This window comes from Pocillopora damicornis, chromosome 11 (assembly GCF_964200805.1).
Source record: "Pocillopora damicornis chromosome 11, jaPocDami1.2, whole genome shotgun sequence".
Lineage (NCBI taxonomy): Eukaryota > Metazoa > Cnidaria > Anthozoa > Scleractinia > Pocilloporidae > Pocillopora > Pocillopora damicornis.
The window spans coordinates 20,770,177-20,795,317 of record NC_142680.1 but is presented as its reverse complement, the minus strand read 5'-3'; the positions used below and the strand labels follow the sequence as shown (position 1 = coordinate 20,795,317).

General features: G+C 38.1%; 2 protein-coding genes across 2 annotated transcripts in view; one reads left to right on the top strand and one right to left on the bottom strand.

Annotated features, from left to right (window-relative positions):
- The window catches only part of LOC149038143 (uncharacterized), a 69,240-nt gene extending 56,930 nt beyond the window's left edge, over window positions 1-12,310 (top strand). The window contains exons 2-6 of the mRNA XM_089187179.1: window positions 344-495; window positions 1,270-1,431; window positions 1,697-1,774; window positions 8,035-8,102; window positions 8,759-12,310. Coding sequence (XP_089043305.1) covers window positions 399-495; window positions 1,270-1,431; window positions 1,697-1,774; window positions 8,035-8,102; window positions 8,759-12,310 — 3,957 coding nt within the window. The 5' untranslated portion in view covers window positions 344-398. The remainder of the gene's footprint in view (window positions 1-343; window positions 496-1,269; window positions 1,432-1,696; window positions 1,775-8,034; window positions 8,103-8,758) is intronic.
- A 10,820-nt stretch (window positions 12,311-23,130) lies between these two features.
- Window positions 23,131-24,645, bottom strand: LOC149038142 (melanocyte-stimulating hormone receptor-like). The gene has a single exon (XM_089186491.1). The coding sequence runs from the start codon at window positions 24,386-24,388 to the stop codon at window positions 23,441-23,443; it is 948 nt and encodes a 315-aa protein (XP_089042617.1). The 5' UTR covers window positions 24,389-24,645; the 3' UTR covers window positions 23,131-23,440.
- Between the last annotated feature and the right edge of the window lie 496 nt (window positions 24,646-25,141).

The following is a 25,141-nucleotide window of genomic DNA, read 5'->3' as shown; positions in this document are numbered from 1 at the left end:
ATGATTTAAATTGCTACTGTTACAAATTATATAAACTTGAAACACACAGATGTTGATTTTTGCCCAATTTATTTCAGTCAATTGCATAGGAATGTCTTTGGTAAATCTTGAAATTTATTGTAATGAGAAGTGAATTACTGTTTATTTAAATATTAATGCTTGTTTTCTTCAATATATATATCTTTTGTTCTTTTACTGCTTTAAATATGCTATTAATATTAATTGCTTATGATTTTGAGTCTATGTATCCCTCCCATTCTCAGGAGGGGAAAAATATTTAGTTTACAATTGGGTAATATGTTGAGCTAATTTTTTTACCATTTGCAACCATCTTTTTTTTCAGGCCAGGATGACTTAAAACAGCAACTTTTTGAAAGAAGCATCCTCTTACAGTTGCTATGGCTAAAGAAAGAAGTCCAATTAAGGTTCCATCTGAAAATGAAGACTTACCTGACAAAGAAAATGCTCCAGATTTTGATGAGGACACTTTACGAGGTGAGCTAGGTTCAACTTTGGCTTCAGTCACTGTTAAAACATTTTCTATTCCACCAGTTTCAAGAATGTAAGCAGATGTGGAGAATGATATTAATACACTGCATGACCACCTTAAAGGATATTTGGCCAGTCATGAAGCTCTTCTATGATTAAAATATGCTGTTCATTGACTGAGAGGATCCATGACATATTTGTTATTTTCTTTTCTCAAATTTCAAAGCAAGTACACAAAGTTATAATAAGTAAAGACTTTATTTGATCATCATATGACATTCATTTTGTAAGTTTGCATCATAAGTACCATCATCATCATCATCTTTCCATTATATTATGCAACATCAAATTGAAAGTTTCAACTTCCCCTAAGCAACCAATTTCCAGTAGAGTGCAAGTGTTATATCATTGAATATGGAGGTGTTTAACCCTTGACACCCTAACATCAGTATCCATATTCTCCATACTATTCTTTGTATGTTTCTTGTGGTACTGAAAAAGAGAATTCATTTGAAGATCAATGCTTCTTAGGTTGGTGATCATTTTCTTTATTCTCATGAGCTTAGTGAATGATTCAGCAGTATTACTCCAAGCTTTTCAGGGGATGGGTCAAGTCAGGCAGGTGCAAAAGTGGCAGCTGGCACTAAAGGAAAAATCTGCAGATTTTAAATCTCCAGATCTTGGCAGCTCTGCTTATGCACTAATTAACTACAACCACAGGTAATTATTAACTACAACCACAGACTTTGACACAAATTATTTTTTATTTTTTCTTTGCAGCCACAGCTGATGTTTATAGAAATGAGGGTAATGAGGCCTTCAAGAAAGGAGATTTCATCAATGCTATTCATTTTTACACCAAAGGAATTAAAATGAACTGCAATGAGAAAGAACTGAAGGCCAAACTGCACAACAACAGGGCTATTGCTCATTCTAAACTTGGTAAGATGATGAGAGCTTTAATATGCATTTTTTTTTTTTGCTATTTTGAAGCTATTGAGTTGTCAGTAGTAGTTTTCAGAAAAAAAGTTATAATTTTGAATGCATGCCCGGAAAATTTAAATCTTATCTTGGCCTCTCAAATATACGAAGAAGTAACCTCTTACCCCAGATATCAATGAGCATCACAAGTTTTTCCCAAAATTATAGTAATGGTATTTGGTTTGCAACATGTATGGCTAATCAGAGATATCTATTTCAATAACAGGAAATCACCAGGATTCACTGAGGGATGCAGAAGCAGCCATTAAGTTAAATCCAACTTTCCTTAAGGCAATTGTGAGAGGTTAGATTTGTTAGCTGTGCTATAATAATAATAACAAAAGAACTCAACACTCTAAGGTTAAATGAGGTTAAATGGAGTTCAATCTTGTCTCAATTGACTTTAATTAAGAGGTCGAGACCACCCTGATGTACATTTGAATCCAGCTCTTGACTGCTACGCCATTAATCATGATAAGAATGTTATTTTGAACGGGATGAAGAACTCAATGCGGAATGCAAAGCAAAATTTCAGCATGAATATTTTAGTTCCTTAAGTCCAATGAGTCACAGGTGTCAGATATGTTAAGAGCGTGTCCACGAGATCGCCGGGCAGTCGTGCTACAAGCCATCTCACCGATTTCAATGAAACTTTGGCAGAACTGGTTTCTGTTTTGGTTCTTCCGGGGGGAGATAGACCACCCCCGGTTTTTCTTAGTTTTCACCAAGGAAATCGCTTCAAATGGGTAAAATGTATGAAGCTCTCACGGCGATGGTATTTAATCAATTACTTTGAAGATTTGCACACATATTTTTACATTCTTAGTTAATGTCTGCTGAGAGTATCAGTCAGTTTGATTGACGGCTTGTCAATCAACAGAGGCAAATATACGACTTTGGTTTTAGACTTTTCGATTCATCCAAATATTTGACAACTTTGAGGTCAAATATCTCCCGTTGCCAGAAAGCTACAACACTAATCCTAATTCCCCTTTATAACCCATCATTTCATCTCTGAAAATCATCAAGAAAATCTTTGGGCACTACCGTATTTTTGTCTTGGATGCCTTTTAAAATCTGCGACTGTGACAAGTTTCTCTCAACTACACCTGTCACGCAATTCTTTTTCTAGGCGGTCACTTGACAAAATAAACCTACATTTTTTAGCTCTCTATATAAGATGATTGATCAAGAAAGGTGAAAAATGTGAAAAACTTTCGAAATTTTTTGTAGGATTGGAAAATTTCACGTTTAGAGAGATGCATGTAAACGAAAAATCAATGTGAAAATCGAAGCGTTTCTTTCTTCAGTCGTTTATTACTTTGAAGATTTGCTAAAATCAGCAGATATGGCTTTTGTACGGCACAAAACATTCATTAGTCTATAATATGATTGTTAATCATCATCATTGCTCATTTTATTTCATGCTGCGTGTTGGTTGATATTACTAATTGTTCCAGTGTGCTACAACTTCAGCTTTTACAGACGAGAAATTCTGCGCTCTCGCTCGAGAGCAAATATCAATAGTTCTATCGGACTAAAAACTGTGCCTCTATCCCGAAAATAAAATTAAAATAGTGTTGTCGTTGTCACTTACCGCCATCAAACATTTCCATGCAGAACTCCGCTAAGCTAACATCTGTTGTGTGACCCGAAGACTCTTAGTAGGAATTATTCAAGCGCGTTGTTCATGCTGTCTGCTAGATAACAATTTGAGAATAATCTGCAGATCTCTATGATTATTTGCCTGCTTCGATCGTAAAATATCTGCATATTTTTTTCAAGCACTCTAGTACTACACATAAATCTTCATCTCACTAGATCGAGTGTTGCCGGCGTTTAATTGCGTGACTTGTAAAACTTTTAAATAAGAATCTGGCCAGCGGTAATTTGACGAGTAGCCTTCCTGCAAATTACCCTTGATGAAATCCCAAGACATAGCCAGTTGTTTTCGTGAGCAAAGACAATAAACATGAGAGAAAAGTGAGATGCAAATGTCTTCTTTTTTTTTTAGCTTAATAACATATTTACCCTCTCCCGCAGTCTTCGTCTAAATTAAGGTCTCTCGTTATCTTCTGCCTTGTTCGGTCAGTTTCGAATTCTGAAGCTAGATCATTGGCATCGGCCTCTCCGTCCTTATTCATATTTACAGAGGGGGACCTCATCAATAAACCAATTTTTGTTACGGCAGAAACCGGCTGAAGTATCGAGCGATTTGCTGCTGTATCAACCGGTCAGTCTTAGACAACATTTCTGGCTGGTGTCGTCTCTTAATCTCGATATTTGGGAAATCACATTGGAGGCGGTTGCCTTACTAGTTTCCTCCCTTGTCCAGCACACGTCTAGGAGATAATTCTCTGCTTTCTGAGAAAAGGTGGCTGTTTTTTGTGTTTTCCAAAGAGCCCATCCCAAGTCCTCTTGGCTAGTTAGGGATTGTTCGTCAGAATTTTTACCTGAGGTCCGACCTCGAACGTAGCCGTCCCCTATAGAATGGCAAGCCGGTCTTAGTCCATTTCCTCTTGATCTTATCCTAGGCGGAATTTTTTTGTCGGCTTCACTGTGTTTGTCTTTGTCAGGATACATCCTTCTTTTAGCAAGAATATCTGGCTTTCTTGTTCCGTCCATGACGGATTGGGTATAGTTCTCGCGATGACCCGCGTTCAGAAATCTGTGCACGTTGCTGATAAGCACCCGCTTCTACGACTAGTTTGCTGAAAGTTTCTAATGTGATGAGTCTAGTGAGATCCTGAGGTGCTTCAAACTGTGCCAGTTGGTCTGCGCTATAAACTTGTCGTAGTTCTTAAGTCAGAGGGAGGATCGCCCACCTCTATCTATGTGAGCGCTTCTACAATACCTGCGTATCCCTAGCAATCATATGATATAAAGTTCATCTCAGTCACAAATCACCATTTAGGAAAACTGATATTCAGATAAGCGCTCTTCTTGCCCTTCTCCTTATTCATTGTCGACTCTAAGATAGCAGCTACAGTACGCGTTCTATTTAGGTTTACAGTCACCTTGCTGCCACCAGAAAGACTCGCCACCAGCTTTGATTTCTTCTGCCATCTGCAGATTCATCTCTCTCTCATTTTATGTCTCCGATTTTTATGAGGAGGATACTGGCATTTACGAACCCGAAGGTCTGAATCTCACGCCAAGTTGTGCACGATATTTGAGGTACATCGTGAAATTGCGGTCTTCGTAATCTCCAAATAAGCCAATACGCGCTAGAATAAGCTTCATCTCGGATGAAACGCATGTTTGGGATACATCGACGTCTCTCAAATGTTTTTTTTTAAGCTGTATACCCACGAATTTAGAGGTGTGAGCTGTTGCCGTCCCTGGCCAGCGCGAAAAAAGTAACATTTGGTTGTACATTTTGTTGCAAATGAAGAAGACAACTGCACCATCTTGACTTTATTAATTCGAGTGTTAGATTGAATTGAGGGCTTTTTAGACACTCGATTTCTTATATGACATCACTATGAAGACGAAATACAACTGATACACCTACACTACATAGGATTAACAATGTCTGTTGCGCTGTTGCGAGAAGGAGGAAAATTTTACCGGAAGTGTACGCTCTTTTTAAAAAGAGTTTCAGAGACGTTTCAGAGACGTTTCAGAGATGTCTATCTTTGATCGGCTGTCACAAAAAAATGACCCCCACTTAAATTTACTAGGAAAAATGAACTTACCAACTCCTTGAAAAAATTGGAATTCATTTGACCGATACGCCGGTTTTTTCAATTTTTCTTTTTCCTCGGGCTGCTAGGAAACAGTTCATAAGTGACTCATGAATAAAGTGTTTTGAAATACCGTTCGGGATTTGCCTTTTTTTTCTGCGTGCAAATCAAGGGTAGACAAAGTTTTTAAAACATTTGACTAAAATTTCATGAAGTTCACCTCGATAATTTTCGTCGGCCAGAGTCAAGACGCGCCAAGCTAAGCGAGATCGTCCTCCAGTAAAAAATTTTTCCAAAGAATAAACGTGGCGAGCGTGAGGAAACGCACATTTTTTCATCATTGTGATCAAAGTCCAATGATGTAGCTAAATCGGTACTTACGGTGTCAAACCATTGATTATGACAGGGTGAGCTTAGTTTTTCTGTCGAGGTCGACGTGACCTCACATTAAAAGCATTTTTGACGGAACAAACTAGTGAGCATCACTGCACGAACTGAGAAAGTAAAAACTTGTATTTATCTCCCACGCGTTTCGTCTGACAATAGTAGACTTCATCAAGGATTTTTTCAAGTAGGGTAAATAAGCTTGCTCATATACAAGTAGTAAATAAGTTGTCTCTTTACTATTGAAGTCAGTGGATAGAATAAGCCAGGTGCGCCTACGGTGTTATACATGCGTGACATTTTCCGGACGTTACATGTACGAGTACATGATCCGTTTAAGGGTCACAGATTTAGTGTAAATATTTCCCTCCTCAACATCACCCAATGTCTCTTGTTTACAGAGGTCTTAGAACGTTTCATTATATGGAGTTGCCTTCTGCGAGTAGAAGGCTAGAAGCGAATTTCTCAGGCGTAATTGCCTTTGATTTCTCAATTGATGTTGTCGCAAACACAGTTTTTGCGAGTCACGAGACAAAAAAACTTATCAGAACCTAGTTTCATGTTCTAATGGAAATAAATAGCAAATAAAAACACATTTTCTTGAGAAATAAAGTCACAAATGAGGGGGGTTCTCTGAAACAAATAGCGATAGAAGAGGATTTCAGTTCTGGTCAATATTGACTTTTCATGGCCTAATTCCAAATCAGAGGGAACGTGCTGAAGGAATAAAAAAACATAAATGTGTGATAATGCAAGCAAGAGAATGAAAATACAAATAAAGAAAAAGGAGAAAACATAGGAACCCGTGTTGCAGCGTGCAGATATCTTTTGAACCAGACCTACACACATAAGCCCCACACCAGCCAGAGAAACTCGAAAGAGTCCTGTATATGAACTAGCTCGCACATGCACGCAGGAAAGGCCACGACAATCAGCGAAAATAATAGCAAATGCAGATGACATTTGCAGTCAAAAAACAGGAAAATAAGATAACAGAAGGATTAGGAACTTTCTAGAAGTGCCTTCTTGAAAAGAAAGATGAACAATTTTTACTTCTCATAAAAGGTCACGCAGTGACCCTACAAATACTATTCCTATACGTGGAATTTCTTGATGGTGGAAAGTGGAAAAAAACATTTTCCATTCTTATTTTCTGGAAACATGGCGTAGTTAATGAATTCATGGGGCTATTGATATTTCCTAACAAATAAGGGGGGCAGAGTTTCCTGTCATTCGCGGTATGGAAAAGCCGAAGTTGTTACACTCGGGAACTTGTACGTCAACAAGCAGGCGACATGTGACTGTAAAATCTCCTCTCCTGTTACAGTTTCCTTATTGAAAACTGTGCGATAATGATAATAGACGATCAAAGTATAGGCTAATGAATTTTTTGTTCTCTACAAGAGCCCTATGTCCTGATTTTAGCAAATCTTCAAAGTAATAAACGACTGAAGAAAGAAACGCTACGATCTTCCCATTTATCTTCCGTCAACATGCATCTCTCTAAACGTGAAATTTTCCATTTCTACAAAAAATCTCGAACGTTTTTTCACAGTTTTCACCTTTCTTGACCAATCAACTTGTATAAAGAGCTAAAAAATGTAGGTTTATTTTGTCAAGTGACCGCCTAAAGCAAGAATTGCGTGACAGGTGTAGTTGAGAGAAACTTGTCACAGTCGCAGGTATCCAAGACAAAAATACGGTAGTGCCCAAAGATTTTTTTGATGATTTTCAGAGATGAAATGATGGGTTATAAAGGGCAATTAAGATTAGTGTTGTAGCTTTCTGGCAACGGGAGATATTTGACCTTAAAGTTGTAAAATATTTAGATGAATCGAAAAGTCTAAAACCAAAGTCGTATATTTGCCTGTGTTCATTGACAAGCCGTCAATCAAACTGACTGATACTCGCGGCGGCCATTAACTAAGGATGTAAAAATATGTGTGCAAATTCTCAAAGTAATCGGTGAAATACCATCACAGTTAAAGCTTCATACATTTTACCTATTTGAAGCGATTTCCTTGGTGAAAACCAAGAAAAACCGGGGGGTGGTCTATATTCACCCGGAAAAAACCAAAACAGAAACCAGTCTGTTTTTTTTAGTTTTGGGGTAGACCCTTTAAACTGACAAAGTTTCATTGAAATCGGTGAGATGGCATGTAGCGCGACTACCCGGTGCTCTCGTGGACACGCTCTTAAGTCACTATCTAGCTGTTTTAAAAAGAAGGTTCAAGACTTACCTAACTTTTAGTGTTTTTTGTGGGAGTTGTTGATCCCAATTTAAGTGTTCTTAGAAGTTTCAGTTGTCTGTAAAGCTAAATAAATCTAACTGAAACCTAATAGGGCCTGTTTATTCTTTTCCGTTTAGTTTTTTGGTATTGCTTTGTTTTGTCTTTTTTTTTTCTTCTGGTCTGTAATGATTTCAATGGTTTCAGGTTCTTTTCTCAGAATTGAGCTACAGTAACAGTATGCTTCTTTGTGTTGTTGCCTACAGGAGCCACTGCTTGTATTGAATTGAAGAGATTTGAAGAAGCAATCACTTGGTGTGATAAGGGACTAGCTGTATCCTTTGAAGGAATCTTTTATTTTTAACCGTGGGTATAATCGAAAAAAGCATCCAGCTCATATACTTTCAAGGGGGCAAGTACAAAGAAGGGTATTAATTATTATGGGAACTTGTGATTAATGAAATTACTCCTTTTAGCCGATTTGACTTAGTTCTACTATCCATGCCAATAACTGGTACATTAGTTTAAATAACCCTTTAATTTCCCAGACCAAATTTGTAATTATCCTTACTGTCAACCATACAATTCTTGTAATGTTAGTACAGAGAATTCAGTATTGCATCAACTAACTATTTTTAAATTGATATATTTTTTTTTACTCTCAACACTTATCTGATTGATATTGTATTGCTATTGTAAGGAGAAATTCTCTTTTGGTCACTCACGGGAGTTAAAGGGTTAGAAGACTAACATTCATCCAGTTTATACATCGTACTTGGGTAGATGATCTCTCTAAAACAAGCCAGAACAAAAAGCTCTTTAATGTTTACATATCTTATGCAGATTTTCTGCCTTCGACTTTTTGCCTCTACTTAGAGACTCAGAAACTTTCGTTGTGCTTTCCTATGGACAAATAAAAATTTTAAAGATATGTCTTTATTTTATGTATTTTTGTTTTTTCCTCATTTTTAACTCTTAACATAAAAAAAGATTGACAAAAACAATAGGATCTTGTCGTCATTAAGACTTCAGTCTGTCAGTGAAGTGGGAGATAAGTCCATGGAGGAAAAAGATCCTATTAGTCATGACCACGGTAGTGCAAGTTCAGGTGATGTCAAGAAAGTCATAGATCTCTATAATCGGGGAGAAGAAGCCATAGAGTACTACAAGCTATATCTTAAAAAAGCTAAAGAAGTAGGAGACAAGCATGGGGAGGGTGTTGCTTATAGCAATCTTGGCAATGCTTATGACCGTCTGGGTGATTTCAAAAAAGCCATAGAGTACCACAACCTAGATCTTAAAATAGCTAAAGAAGTAGGAGACAAGCATGGGGAGGGTAACGCTTATGGCAATCTTGGCAATGCTTATCGCTGTCTGGGTGATTTCAAAAAAGCCATAGAGTACTACAACCTACATCTTAAAATAGCTAAAGAAGTAGGAGACAAGCATGGGGAGGGTAACGCTTATGGCAATCTTGGCAATGCTTATCTTAGTCTGGGTGATTTCAAAAAAGCCAGAGAGTACTACAACCTACATCTTAAAATAGCTAAAGAAGTAGGAGACAAGCATGGGGAGGGTTGTGCTTATGGCAATCTTGGCAATGCTTATCTTAGTCTGGGTGATTTCAAAAAAGCCATAGAGTACCACAGCCTACATCTTAAAATTGCTAAAGAAGTAGGAGACAAGCATGGGGAGGGTAACGCTTATGGCAATCTTGGCAATGCTTATCACCATCTGGGTGATTTCAAAAAAGCCATAGAGTACCGCAACCTACATCTTAAAATAGCTAAAGAAGTAGGAGACAAGCATGGGGAGGGTGGTGCTTATGGCAATCTTGGCAATGCTTATCGCTGTCTGGGTGATTTCAAAAACGCCATAGAGTACCACAACCTACATCTTAAAATAGCTAAAGAAGTAGGAGACAAGCATGGCAAGGGTAACGCTTATGGCAGTCTTGGCAATGCTTATCACCGTCAGGGTGATTTCAAAAAAGCCATAGAGTACCACAACCTACATCTTAAAATAGCTAAAGAAGTAGGAGACAAGCATGGGGAGGGTAAAGCTTATAACAATCTTGGCAATGCTTATCGCGGTCTGGGTGATTTCAAAAAAGCCATAGAGTACCACAACCTAGATCTTAAAATAGTTAAAGAAGTAGGAGACAAGCATGGGGAGGGTAACGCTTATGGCAATCTTGGCAGTGCTTATCACTTTCTGGGTGATTTCAAAAAAGCCATAGAGTACTACAACCTACATCTTAAAATTGCTAAAGAAGTAGGAGACAAGCATGGGGAGGGTTGTGCTTATGGCAATCTTGGCAATGCTTATCTTAGTCTGGGTGATTTCAAAAAAGCCATAGAGTACTACAACCTATATCTTAAAATTGCTAAAGAAGTAGGAGACAAGCATGAAGAGGGTAACGCTTATGGCAGTCTTGGCAATGCTTATCACTTTCTGGGTGATTTAAAAAAAGCCATAGAGTACATCAACCTACATCTTAAAATAGCTAAAGAAGTAGGAGACAAGCATGGGGAGGGTGGTGCTTATGGCAATCTTGGCAATGCTTATCGCCGTCTGGGTGATTTCAAAAAAGCCATAGAGTACTACAACCTACATCTTAAAATAGCTAAAGAAGTAGGAGACAAGCATGGGGAAGGTAACGCTAATGGCAATCTTGGTAATGCTTATCTTAGTCTGGGCGATTTCAAAAAAGCCATAGAGTACATCAACCTACATCTTAAAATAGCTAAAGAAGTAGGAGACAAGCATGGGGAGGGTGACGCTTATGGCAGTCTTGGCAATGCTTATCGCCGTCTGGGTGATTTCAAAAAAGCCATAGAGTACCACAACCTACATCTTAAAATCGCTAAAGAAGTAGGAGACAAGCATGGGGAGGGTAACGCTTATGGCAATCTTGGCAATGATTATCACCGTCTGGGTGATTTCAAAAAAGCCATAGAGTACCACAACTTAGATCTTATATTAGCTAAAGAAGTAGGAGACAAATCCTCGGAGGCAATGACCTACTGTTCATTAGGATTGGTTTTTGAGTTACAAGGTAGACTGCCAAAAGCCGTTGATCATTACCAAGTTAGCATAAACTTATTCAATTTCTTGAGAGTACTTCTAATATCTAAAGATGAGTGGAAAGTTAATTTTCGAAATCAGCATCAACTGGCGTATACGGGTTTGTGGAGAGTTCTCGTAGAACAAGGTAATGTAGATGAAGCCTTATTTGTTGCTGAGAAAGGACGAGCTCAAGCTCTGACCGACCTCATGGAATCCAGTTTTTGTGGTGGAACAAGTCACCACAAGGGAGAAGATGAAGATTGCGCAGTTTTAAAAACCGTTCCATCAAACACTGTCTTTCAGGCAGTGGACGAAGCTAACGTCAATCTTTGGGTTGTGTCCGAAGGAAAACAAGTACAGTTAAGACAAAGTAAACTCGAAGGTTTTGTTTCAGAGAATAGTGGATCTAGCCTGTCCTTTGAGTCGTTCATGCCCGGTGTCTATACACAACTTGGTGTTCGTTCTAATGTGAGATGCGAGAATCGATCTTTAGATGCTTTGAGGGAGGGCCATTCAAAAGTGGATGAGAAAACCAAAGAAGCCAAGCCTCAACCTCACATCCAACAAGACGGATGTTTGAGCACTTTGTATGATATCGTTATGAAGCCGGTGGCTGACTTGATTGAAGGGGATGAGCTACTCATTATTCCTGATGGACCCCTGTGGATCGCTCCTTACTCTGCATTGAAGGATGGTAATTCTAAATACCTGTGTGAGTCGTTCACAATCCGAGTCGCTCCATCGTTAGCAAGTCTTAGACTCATTGCCGATTGCCCAGATGATTATCACAAAAGCAGTGGTGCGTTACTTGTAGGAGATCCGTGGGTATCCGAGGTTACTAACAGCGAGGGAAAGAAAGTCTTCGAGCAGCTTGAGTATGCTAAAAAAGAAGTAGAAATGATCGGAAAAATTCTGAATATCACGCCAATCACTGGCAGTCAGGCCACGAAACGTGAGGTGTTGAAAAGACTCAGTTCCGTTTCCCTAGTTCACTTTGCGGCACACGGATGTATGGAAACTGGCGAAATTGCTCTTACACCTGACCCACACCGAATATCTACTGTGCCAACGGAGGAGGATTACATTTTAACAATTGGAGATGTGTTGAATGCTCAACTTCGGGCCAAACTTGTTGTGCTTAGTTGCTGTCACAGCGGCCGGGGCGAGATCAAGGCTGAAGGTGTGGTTGGCATTGCGCGCGCTTTTATGGGGGCTGGTGCGCGGTCTATTGTGGTGTCCCTTTGGGCGATTGAAGACGAGGCTACTCTTGAGTTCATGAAACACTTTTATCAACAACTTGCAGGAGGTAAACCAGCAAGCAAGTCACTGAACCTGGCCATGAAAAGCCTCAGAGAATCAGACAAGTTCTGCGACATCAAACACTGGGCGCCCTTTTTGCTAATTGGAGATGACGTCACTCTTGACTTCATGGTAAAGGAAAGAGAAAATTTGAATATGAAATCACATAAATGAAAACTTTTTATTTCATCTCAAAATGAATGACGCAGGAATTTGGAAGGTTTAAATGCTTCTCTATTTTGGCGCTTTTTGGCTATTTTTCATTACTTTTCACTTTTTTTGTTAATGGAACTTGAGATGTGTGACTTTACTTTGGTGAAGAAATAAAACAGACTATTTCAGTATATTTTGTTCAGTGGAATTGCTATTTTTTACCTTTACAAATTTAGATGCTTTCGAAGAGAACAAGATGCAACAAGGCTTCTGCTGTTAATGCCTGAAGTTTTTGAAGGCGACTACGAGGTTTTCGTTTCGCCAAAATGACACTCAGATCTATTCCTTTATTAGAATCAGTCATGTGTCAAATAATTTAAAGGTTTTTTTCTTGTACACAACCAGGAGCTTGTCCACCGGGTTTTAATTACGTTGATACTCCAAGCTTTTGATAAGTAAAGAAACAGTTTGTCATTTGCAAAAGGTGGCGAAATGTTAATTTCAAAAAATGTGATTTCCAAACTTCGCAGCCATATGTGAATTGATCTTAATGGTTTTCTACGTCATAAATTACTTTGTTGCAATTTGCAATTATCATTACAAAAACATTGATTATCATTTTCAACTTTTTTTCAATCCATTTTAATGCAATCTAATTCCATCAGTGCCAAGATTGCCATTTTAAGCTTAATTTGAAGAAGTAATCATCAGAGATGATGTTGTTGAATTTACTGACCATATGTTAGAGATATTAGACCTGCTATCAGGGGTGTGGCCAGCCTCTAGTCCCGTGGGCCCGGCCTACAATTGTTTTCCGCCCGCTTGACTTTTCTAATATGACTCTTACAGATGTTGAAACAAAAATTGAAATTTCTCAGGAAAAAGGCCTACAACAAGTCAAAGAGCTGGCTACAACGGCCTGCTTTCAATCAAACGAGTTTGATCAATTTTAGTCCGTTTTATCAAACACTCATCAGTTTGTTTTAGAGAACGACGACAGAGACAAATTGTCCTTGCAATCTAAACAAGGAAATAGCGAAGCAGAGTTTACTTTAACTGAAGTTTCCATTGCTGTGACTTTTAATGTAGGTGACATGGAATTTGTTGTTTTCATTAGGAAAATATTTACGCCAATAAATTAGGGAAACACTTGAAGTAAGCCATGTAGTCCTCAATGGGAATTATTTTGGTGAAGAATAAATGTAAATCTAGACCGTAGCTAAAAAGGTTCAGGGCTTTAGGATAAAACTTGCATTTTTTTGAAAATTTCCTGTTCAAATTTTTTTTTTCATGGCTTTAAATTTACCTTAGTATAATTTGGAGATGTCTGATGATATCTTTGTTAGATTTAAGAATTTATACTTTGGTATTCAGAGCGCGCTTTGTAATTAGAACTCGTTATGTGGTCAAAAGTTTAAGGTATACTGTATCACAGCTGTTTTAAAAGAAATTTTTGTAAAATCAATGTTAATTTTTGACAGATTTTCATAACTATCATCGGTATATGCTGGTATAAAATGTAATAGTTAACCTTGCACATGGTTGAATATGATGTAACGTAGGATTTTAAAAACAGGCTGGGACAATTTCGACTAAACATTCTTTTTATAATGTCAGTGTATTTGGTGTGAATTCTTTTGATGCTATTTGTATTAAAAGTTGAAGCTATTTGTTCATTTACCTTAGTTTTTATTCATTAACTCATTAACTCCCAAGTTCTGAAGAAAAATTTTCCCAACTAATAAGAATGTGTTTCTTTGTTGCTTCATTCTGAGAATTCGATGAAACATAACGTTTCTAGTGAAAAATAATCCGCTAGTTTAGATTTTCTCTAATTCTTATTGACACCATGTTTGTCGGTGCATTAATTTTGTGAGGAGAATTTAAGTTATGATCAATCTTGGGAATAAATGGGTTCATTTTAGTGTCTCAGTTTAGCGCGTACTTTACTTAATGCCTTGAATAATTTAATGCAGTTTGTATTGTACTTTTTTTACTTTTTTGTGTAAGAGAAATAGAGTGTATAAAATACAAAAAGTGCGTTTGTTTTCATATTCTGTCTCCATATTCTAAGGATTCGCGTGAGATGCAGGGAGAACAGATCCTACGGGGACTTCAATGCTTGTTTTGACCCGCGCGCGCCAAGTTGATAATCTTTGCAGCTGACAGTGTACTGACATTCCATGTTTCAAGCCCCCACCCACTTAACAAACGCTCGTCGACTCTTCGATTGTGTCTTTTTCACTGTCTACCGTTCTCCATATTGTCACACGATTTTGAATGCCGACGGACGTGTTCATACTGTTACCTGTGTGCGCCCTTTTTACCTTTTTACACCTTTTCACATTTGTGCATCTGTTTTTTCTCCTTCTTTTTGTTCCTTCCCCTTTTTTCATCGTACTTTTCCTTTATTCCCATTTTTACGCGCACTTCTTTCATCGCCCTCAACTTTATTCTTCTACGCGCTTCATTAGACGCGACTATCTCCTTGTCTGTTTCAGTTTTCATTCGTCTCAATCCTCGCGCAACGTCAGGTCTCTTACAACTCATATACCTCCTTACTTCCCCAGAGTAGTTGTTATTATGCTTATTTTGTTCACTTTAGGATGGTATCCTCTTAGCATCATGTCTAGTAAAATCTTAGTTTTCCTTTCGATTCATTCTCAGTCCACAGGGGTCTCAATTTTAAGTCTCACTTGCCAGTGTTTGCTCTCCTCGGTCCTCTCATCACAGTAGCAGCTCTAAAACGAAAGAGCTCCCTCCAAGTCTTTGCGACATAATCGATGCATTTTGTTGGAAACGAGTCCTTCATTGTCCAAATTACGGCTTCTTCTATCATCTGACTGGGAATGGATCAAACTCTCGCCCAGGGTCCACCTACATCGCGAGTCCAAGATGGCAGCAGGCCAATCCACAGACTTCTCCGAGTCAGTAGCCGTCATCTTGGATGTAGACGCAGAGAGGACCTTGAAAAAGTGTTTTGACAAGACAATAATCAAGAAAGGTTAAGTTATTGTAATGCTTCCTAAGAGGTAGTGATAACAGCCCGAGAGATTCATTAGGAGCAAACACGTTCCGTCGATTATCGGACTCCATGTCTCCTTACGTTGTAGAACAAACTCCTCGAATACGTACGCCTATATGCCCCTCTCCTCCTCCCCTAAATAGCACGATACATCCCTTTATTGCAACTTTTAAAATTATACAGCACAATACAACATTATACCCCTGAGTAGCACTGTAAATCCGTAAAATGAAGTAACTGTGCAGCGCATCACAACAATATGAACACCTAAATAGTACTATGCTTCCCTCTACTGAATTTTTTTCAGCATACAGTGCGCTATAATTTATTGCTCCAATTTGGCACGAAAATAATTGTAGATATTTGTCCGCGGACATTATCTATGAAGATGCCAAAACTGTGAGCTTCGAGGGACAATGTCCAAGGACAAATATCCGAACATATTTTCGTGCAAAATAGAGGCTATTGTGATTTTTATCCTTCAATTATTTTGCAACGCTCGTGAAAGAATCTTGATGAAGAGCTCACTGAATTGAATTAAATTTGAAACGAAGACTTATCGAGGTAGACGTAAGGTTTGCGAATTGGGGAATATCGCTTGCGTGATATTCTCGGATACCACCCAGTTTTAGCTGGGGGATATTTAGTCACCTGCTGCGTTTACACCAATTACGCGCAAGCAAAGATATTTGATGGATCATAAAAAGCAACAAATACCCTTATATAGCACTATACTTCCCTCTTCCACAATTTACATCACAATACAGCGCTATAAAACAACATGTACCCTTAAATAGTACTATACTTCTCTCTTCTGCAGTTTACGTCACTATACAGCGCTATACAACAATATGCACCCCCAGATAGCATTATACTTCTCGCTACTGCAGTTTACATCACTATGCAGCGCTATACAACAATATGTACCCCTAGATACCACTATACTTCACTCTTCTGCACTCTACATCACGATACAGCGCTATACAACAATATCTACCCCTAGATAGCATTATACTTCTCGCTACTGCAGTTTACATCCCTATACAGCGCTATACAACAACAGAATACATACATCGAAATTTTCCATGCTTTGTGTCTTTCTCCAAGGTTCATTAAATACTCGATGAAAACCTTTGCGTCGTTCAAAGAAAACGCAGCATTTTTCCAGCGCAGTCGTGACTCGTTTGACGTGAAGACACAGAGATGGCGAGTTGATTAAGGCTTTAAATTTCAAACTCTTAAAGGCGGGAAATATTTCTGAAACAAAATCATTCACGAACATCACTATTAATTCTGAATAATGTAAATTCGATTCACGTTTACTGTAGATAATAAATTTCACTCCCATTTTGCCAATCATACAAAGAAATCAATACACTAAGCAATGCCTTCAACAAGACACAGTTACACAGTTGTAAATCTCCATCCTCATCCTCAGTAGAACTATGCTATCACAAAGGTGGAATAATCGCGGAAGAATAACCGCGCTTAAGACCTTCCTATATACCAAAGAATTCGTGCCACTGGATTCGACATGTGCCAGTAACCTACTTTCACATTTAACGTGACGGTCAGCTAAGATCAGCAAGCTGTTTCTTTTTCTCTTCATTTTAAACGATTCCAATCCTAATAGTGGTATCATATTTGCATAAGAAAGCCAATGTCAACTCGAGACTCTGCATCAATTTCTTTTGATGAAATGAAACACAACAAACCAGAGATACCACGTACTTAAAACACTAACCGTTTAAACATTTTCTTCCACATGACGCTCTTAACGGGCTCAACGAGCTCCCAAAATTCTCTTCAAATCCGTTTTCGTTCGTGTGATAGCTTGACTTCTATTTCGATTTGACAGTTCAGTTCGACAGTTTGACTGTTAAACCTTAAATGAAGATTTGTAGACACCAGCTGAAAAATGGAAAATAATTTAAAGGTTATTTCTTTTACCCAACCAGGGGCTTTTCCACCGGATTTTAATTATTTTTATGCTCTAAGCTTTTGATAAGCAGAGAAACAATTCGTCATTTGCAAAAGTTGGCGAATTTTTATTTCCAAAACTTCGATTGAATATGTATGTGAATTGAATATGTGAATTGATCTTAGACCGTTTTCTACATCATAAATTACTTTGTTACAATTTACCTTCATCTTTACCATTACCATTACCATTACCGTTTTGAACTCAATCCATTTTAATGCAATCTAGTTCTGTCAGTGCCAAGATTGCCATTCTGAGCATAATTTGAAGAAGTAAACATCAAAGATGATGTTATTAAATTTACTAACCATATGTTAGAGACATTACACCTACTTTTAGGGCTGTAGCCAGCCTTTAGTCCCGTAGGCTCGGCATACAATTGTTTTCTGCCCGCTTGACTTTTACTAAAATATAATATGACTATTGCAAATGTTGAAAACAAAAACTGAAATTTGTGAGGGAAGAGGCTTACATTTAATCAAAAAGCTGGCTACAACCCTGTTTTCAATCAAACGATTCTGGCCAATTTGTGTCCGTTTTACCAAACACTTCTCCGTTCGTTTTAAAGAACGACGACAGAGAGGCTAAAAATTATCCATGTAATCTAAACTAGGAAAGAGGGACGCAGAGTTCACTATAATTAAAGTTTCCAGAGGTGTGACTTTTATTGTATGTGACATGGAATTTTTTGTTTCTAGTACGACAATATTTACGCTCATAAATGAGAGAAGCAGTTAACGTAAGCTATGAATTATCAATGGGAATTATTTTGGTGAAAAGGCTCATTAATTAATGTACACCAAGTGCGTAGTTGAAAATGTTCAGGGCTTCAGGATAAAACTTCTAATTGTTGAAATTTTTTCATCTCTTTAAATTTACCTCAGCATAATTTGAGGATGTCTGATAATATGCGTGGTTGAATATAATGTAACTAGGATTTTAAAGACATGCTGGGAAAGTTTCGACTAAACATGGTTTGTATAATATCAATGTATTTCGTGTGAAGTGTTTTGATACTATTTTTTTTTTAAGTTGAAGATAATTGTTCATTTACGTTAGTTTATATTAATTAACTCATGAACTCCCAAGTTCTGAAGAAAAATTCTCCCAACTGATAAGAATGTGTTTCTCTTTGCTGCCGCTTTTTCCGAGAATTCGATGTAACATTATGTTTCTAGTAAAAGATTATCCTCCAGTTTGGATTTTCTCTAATTGTTATTGACTCCATGTTTGTCGGTGTATTAATACCGTGAGGAGAATTTAAATTATGATCAGTCTTGGGAGTAAATGGGTTCATTTTAGCGTCTCCGTTTAGCGCGTATTTTACTAAATGCCTTGAACGATTTAATGCAGTTTCTATTGTGCTTATATTTTTACTTCTTTGTGTAAGAGAAATATACAGTGTATAAAATACAAAAACTGTGTTGATTTACGTTGTCTGTCTCCATATTCTTAGGGTGTACGTAAGAGAAATCAGATCCTATGGGGACTTCAATGCTTGTTTTGACCCCCGCGCCAAGTTAATAATGTGTGCAGCTAATAGTGTACTAACATTACATGTTTCAAGCCCCCGCCCCCTTAAGAAAAGCGCGTCATCTCTTCGATTGTGTCTCTTTCACTGTCTATCGTTCTCCGTATTGCCACACGGTTTTGAACGCCGACGGACGTGTTCATACTGTTATACGTGTGCGCCTTTTTTTTATCTTTTTCCTCACACCAGTTTTTACACCTTTTCACATTTGTGCATCTCTTTTTTTTTTCTCCTTCCTCTTGTTCCCTCCTTTTTTTTTTTTTTATCGCAATTTTCCTCTATTCCCATCTTTACGCGCACCTCTTTTATCGCCCTCAACTTTATTCTTCTACGCGCTTCATTAGACGCGACTATCTCCTTGTCTGTTTCAGTTTTCATTCGTCTCAATCTTCGCGCAACGTCAGGCTTCTTACAACTCATATACCTCGTTACTCCCCCATAGTAGTTGTTATTATGCTTATTATGTCCACTTTGGGATGGTGTCCTCTTAAAGTCATCGCTAGTAAAATCTCAGTTTTCCTTTCGATTGATCCCTAATTCACAGGGTGCCAGTGCTTGCTCTCCTCAGTCCTCTCATCATAACAGTAGTTATAAAGCGGAAGAGCTCCCTCTAAGTCTCGGCGACATAATCGGTGCATTTAGTTGGAAACGAATCCCTCAATGTCCAAATTAAGGCCTCTTCTATCATCTGATTGGGAATGGGTCAAACTCTCGCCCAGGGTCCACCTACATTGCGAATCCAAGATGGCGGCAGGCCAATCCACAGCCGGACTCTACTGAGTCGGCAGCCGCCATCTCGGATGTGGACGCAGAGAAGACCCTGGGGAAGAGTTTTGACAAAACAATAATTAAGAAAGGATAAGTTACAATAGTGCTTAGAGAGATAGTCGATGACAACTTGAGATTCATTATAAGCAAACACGTTCCGTCGATTATTAAACTCCATGTCTCCTCCAATACGTACTCCTATATGCCCCTCTTCCCCGTCCCTATACATCCCTGTACTGCAAGTTTTATCATCATACAGCACAATACAACATTATACCCCTGAGTAGCACTGTAAATCCGTAAAATGCAGTAACTAGACAACGCTTCACAACAATATGTACTCCTAGATAGCACTATGCTTCTCTCTACTGAATTTTAAATCACCATACAGCGCTGTATAAACAATTGCTCCAATTTGGCGCTAAAATAAATGCGGATATTTTTCCGCGGTCATTTTCTCGAATTTTCTGTTCCAAGATGCTAAAGCTGTGAGCTTCGAGGAACAGATAATATCCAAGAACAAATATACGTACATATTTTCACTCAAAAATAGACGATATTGCGTTTTTTATCCTTAAAATATTTTGCAACGCACGTGAAAAATGTTAATGAACAGCTTACTGAATTGAATACTCGATGAAAACCTCCGCGTCGTTTAAAGAAAACATAGCATTTCCAGCGCAGTCATGACTCGTCTGACGTGAAGATACAGAGATCGATCGAGAGTTGATTACGGCTTCAAGTTTCAAACTCGTAAAGGCGGGAACTATGTCTTGAATTCTTGGGTTGAACTCAAAAAGTCTGAAACAAAATCAGTCATGATCATCGTCATCAATTCTGAATGATTGAAATTCGATTCACGTTTACTTTAGATAATAAATTTTACTCCTATTTTGTCAGTTATACAAAGAAATCAAGACACTGAGCAATACCCACAACAAGACACAGCTACAGTGTTGTGAATCTCCATCCCCATCTTTAATAGAACTGTGCTATCACGAAGGTAGTGCGCGTGCGTTTGCATTTTAAAGTCGCTTTTGCACAAAATAATGAGCAGATTGGCAGGAAAACAGGCGAAACACGCAACAGCGCTAGTGCTCTTGCGTTTGCGTTTTGGCGTTTGCTCTCTAAAAGGCCGGAGAAAACGTTTTTACCGTCTATTAAATTATTGATCGTTTTCATTTCTCGGGTTTTTCTTTAAAACCGGAACTCGGTTCTTAGCGACTTCTTCAAGTACTGCACTAGTTAAGATGTTTCTTAAATCTTTATACAATAGGAAATAGACAAACAACAGGTGGCGCCTTTTAAAGGGCATTAAACACGTCAGGATAAGTTTGTAATTGTAAGCAACAAATAAGGACAATCTTTAAGAGAACTCGCTCAGTAAGAGCCTGTAATGTTAAACTCCTTCTCATACCCCTACTTACTAACTATTTCATACCCCTACCTACTAACTATTTCATACCCCTACTTACTAACTATTTCATACCCCTACTTACTAACTATTTCATACCCCTACTTACTAACTATTTCATACCCCTACAATTTATAGAAGCATCTTCACACACTGATAAACATTCTGAATTTTTCCAACAAAATTGCAATTTCGTGTCTTTAACAAGCCTTACTTTGAACGGTTCGCACGATAATATTGAGTCAAAGTCAAGCGCTTTATTTCATGCAGTGAGGTTAAGAATTTGAAATCGTTTCACCAACCGTAAGAGAAGAACTTGAAAGTATCTCCTTCACTACTCTTTCAGGGTCAATTTTATCCTATAAATGTACTTTCATATCACTAAGATATAGGAATAAAATCAAACTAGCCCGTTTCTTGCACTACCTTACGTGGAAACCATTTTGTCGATCAAATCATGAGCTGTTAAATTCAAAATAACTGCCGTAGCACGAAACTTACTAGTCCCATGTGTTGCCGTTAGTGATGCAACTCTCTGTCCTTTAGCTGTGCGTACACTTGGAAATAAAGTTTATCCACAGTAGCCGCGATTTAAGCGATTGGTTGTTAGTAAGATACGGAATTTTTTTCGTATCAAGCCAGCTGTATTGCCTACGCCGGTTAAATTAGTTCTTCTGGATGCAACTGATTTGCTCACCCCATTAACGATCCTCGTTCGATAAGACGGATTGTTATATTACAATACTGAAGCAGAACAATTTATTGATCATAGCCGGAAGTTAACAGTTGGATAACGCATTCGATAACTTGTTTGACTTCAAATTAGAGTACTGTGTTTGCTAAACACCAACTAGTCATCTTTAACTGGTTAAAAATGCGCGCTCGAAAGTCCTTTGATAAATAATTATTGCGTTTTATTTGCCTGGAGTTCACGCTTGTGCCTTGCAGTTTTTACATCAAACAAACGTAAAAAAATGTCTTCGTTGATTAGCAGTTTTGTATGATATTTTATTCTAAGTGTTTGCTCTTGAATATCACAGGTAAAAGGCTAAGGTCTATTGCTAAACAATAGTGTGAGACAGAACTGCAAGTTTGTTTAAATTATAAAATTTAATGAAAGCATAAATTAGCATTAAGAGTCAGATTTACCGACCTTTGTTTTATTATATCATTGTTTTACATCGAAAGCAAAATGAAACTTCAATTTATTATGGGGTTAAACTCGATGAGAGCTAAACTGGTAGATGATTAAGTGTTCCTTTCAGTTCAGTTAAACGAAAAACAACAACCCATGATAGATGTAAAGGAAAACTTTTCAAATAATTTTGCGTTTTCGTCGTTCTCAACTATTTATAATAACGCACCTTTACATTCATAAGCATTGTGGACATCTTTATAAAGACAAATCAAGTGCTAATCTCTATACCGCTGGCCTTGTGGCAGTATGGCGTCAGGTCAAACGCTGCCCTCAATTAAAATAAACATTTTCGAAATCATTTCACCTTCATAAACAAATAATGTCAAATAATCCAACAACCCTCTTTGACTGGTGGTAATAGTTTTGTCTTACATATCAGTGCAGTGGTTAAAAAGAACATTAAAATGTAAGCTTAAACCCAATGTTTGTTTTATTTCATACGGGCATATCTTTTTTTATTATTATTATTATTTATTTTTGGCTATGAGTTGCTGTACTCACTGGCGGATATTGGTATCGCGTGAAACATACTATTCTTAAATTCCTACGATATCGTTAACGCGTAGATTCCATGATTTTTGCTTTTTCGTGCGCAAAATGAGCCATGATGATCTATTATGAGAATATCTAAACAGCTTTGAGCAGCGACTACATTAAGCTTCCTACTTCTTCCTATTCGTAATGGTAATAGGACTGAGTGGAGTCCAATTCGCTCTGTAATCATACGAGTGACTAACAAATTTGTTTATCGTTCATATGATTACTGACAGAATTGGACGACAAGAAGTCCTGTTACCAATTAATCCTAACCGTTTCAATTTCCGAAAATTAACAAATACATTTAGGAGTAATATCTCCGTTAGAGACAATGTCTAAAATAAAAAATTTCTTCATTGTAAAAATTACCAATTTCTTTTTTTAGGATAAGTGGCTGTTGCTATGGTTATTGTGTTTAATTCTGTGATTGGTGGATTTGGATGAGTGGACTTAGTGTGATTGACTACTTCAACTGCCCGATTACAGGTGTCCAACTACAGCCAACTGTCCGATTACATTGTCCGATTACAGCTCTACAGAATGATTAGCAAAAAATAAAGCAGCTAATGCACCTATCACATTTGAGGAAATTATAATGGTTATGATGAAATGACATATCCGACAGGATGCGTTATCTAATAGCATCGTCACGCTACGTACTCGCTTGAAATAACTAAGAAAGGGTGTAATGGAAGATCTAACCCCCTGCACAGCAAAGCGCTTGTCTGATGGTCTGCTTAACTGCTCTTCTTACTTCACTAATCTTCCAGCAGTAAAGAAAAGGATTTAAAGTCGAATTAAAATAAACCAGAGTATTTGCTATTCCAAGAGCGACCACTAAATGCGATGAATTTCCCTTTCTATGAGCCATCACAATTCCCACTAAACTCACTGGTACATAACAAGCAAGTAACACTAACTGCACCCACAGTGCACTGTACACTGCCTTTTTGTATCGCGCCATGTTCAGTACATTTGGTTGGCTCGGCTGTTGTTGAACATGATGTTGTACTTGAGCTTGACGATGACTAAGAACGCGGAAAATCTTTGCATATGAAGCAATCGAGATTAATAGGCAACATGGGATGACAATTCGACCGAACCAGGGCGCTATATGAGAGCCTAACGCCTCGCATAGAGTAGCGACAACGGTTACAATCCAAAGAGCAACGACAATGATATATGTGCGCTTCAAAGTTACAATTTGTCTATATCTCAGCCCCAACAACAGGGCGAGAAGTCTGTCCACGCTCGTGGCTGCCAGTGTCAACAAAGATACAAAAGATAATCCATACCCTGAAATGGAGGCTGCTACCCATGCGAGTCGACAAAGTCTCCATTGTTCGAAAACAACCGACATCCAAAGAGTAGCAGTGAGAGGCTGGCCTATAAGACCAACCAACAGATCACTCGTTGCCAGACAACGGTACAGGAATTTGGACGGCGGGTGGAGGGAAGCCACCTTGTGAAGTGCAACGACGATCAGGGCATTCCCAAGAAATGCTGTCAGGGAAAAGAAAATGATGACTGCTGACAGACGCAAGGAGTATTGTCGCAATTCGCCCTCCGAAGAAGAGGAACATACAAGTTCTTCAAATGTTTTCATCTGCGTTCCATCTCCCGTTGAATTTGCTGCCGCCATCATTCTGCAAACGATGTACGTTTTCCCTTATGGTTACTTGTAATTGTAATGAACGAGAGATTTTTGTTCTTAAAAGCACCTGTCTAGCTGAAATACACAAAAACACCGTGTGGGGTGTCAAAAAAGGTAAATTTGTTCCACGAATTTTCCATATGCCTCAGGTATCAATAAGAATTGAGAGGCAAGTTTGAAGACATCCGTTACCATCATCTTTGAATAGTATGATAAAGAAAACCCTCTTTACTCGGTTAACGTTCATTGAGGATTGGTATCACTTAAGCAATTGTTTCTAGACCATGCATGCAAGAGGCTTTTCTTATTATTCATCTTTTGTTGTATCGAAGATAAGTGCCTTCACTTGATCAATTCTGTTATCATCATTTTTTAATAGTATGGCAAAGAAAAACCCTCTTTACTTGGTTAACGTTTGGTGAGGATTGATATCACTCAAGCAATTTTTTCTAGACCATACGTGCAAGAGGCTTTTCTTCTTATTCATCTTTTGTTGTATCGAAGATAAGTGTCTTCACTTCAACAATGATGTGCTTGGGATGTTTAAGGTTATCGTTCGTTGTCTTTCATATGGAAATAGATCATACCAACAACAGTTTGCACGCTAATGAAATCGAATATCTAATGATAACCGTAACTTTGTAAAGCAATACGGCCATTGAAACTCAAACGGGATTTAAGTCCATGGACGGCAGAGAGCTTGTCTGATTATCTGCTTCAGTGTTTGTCTTACTTCAACGGGTT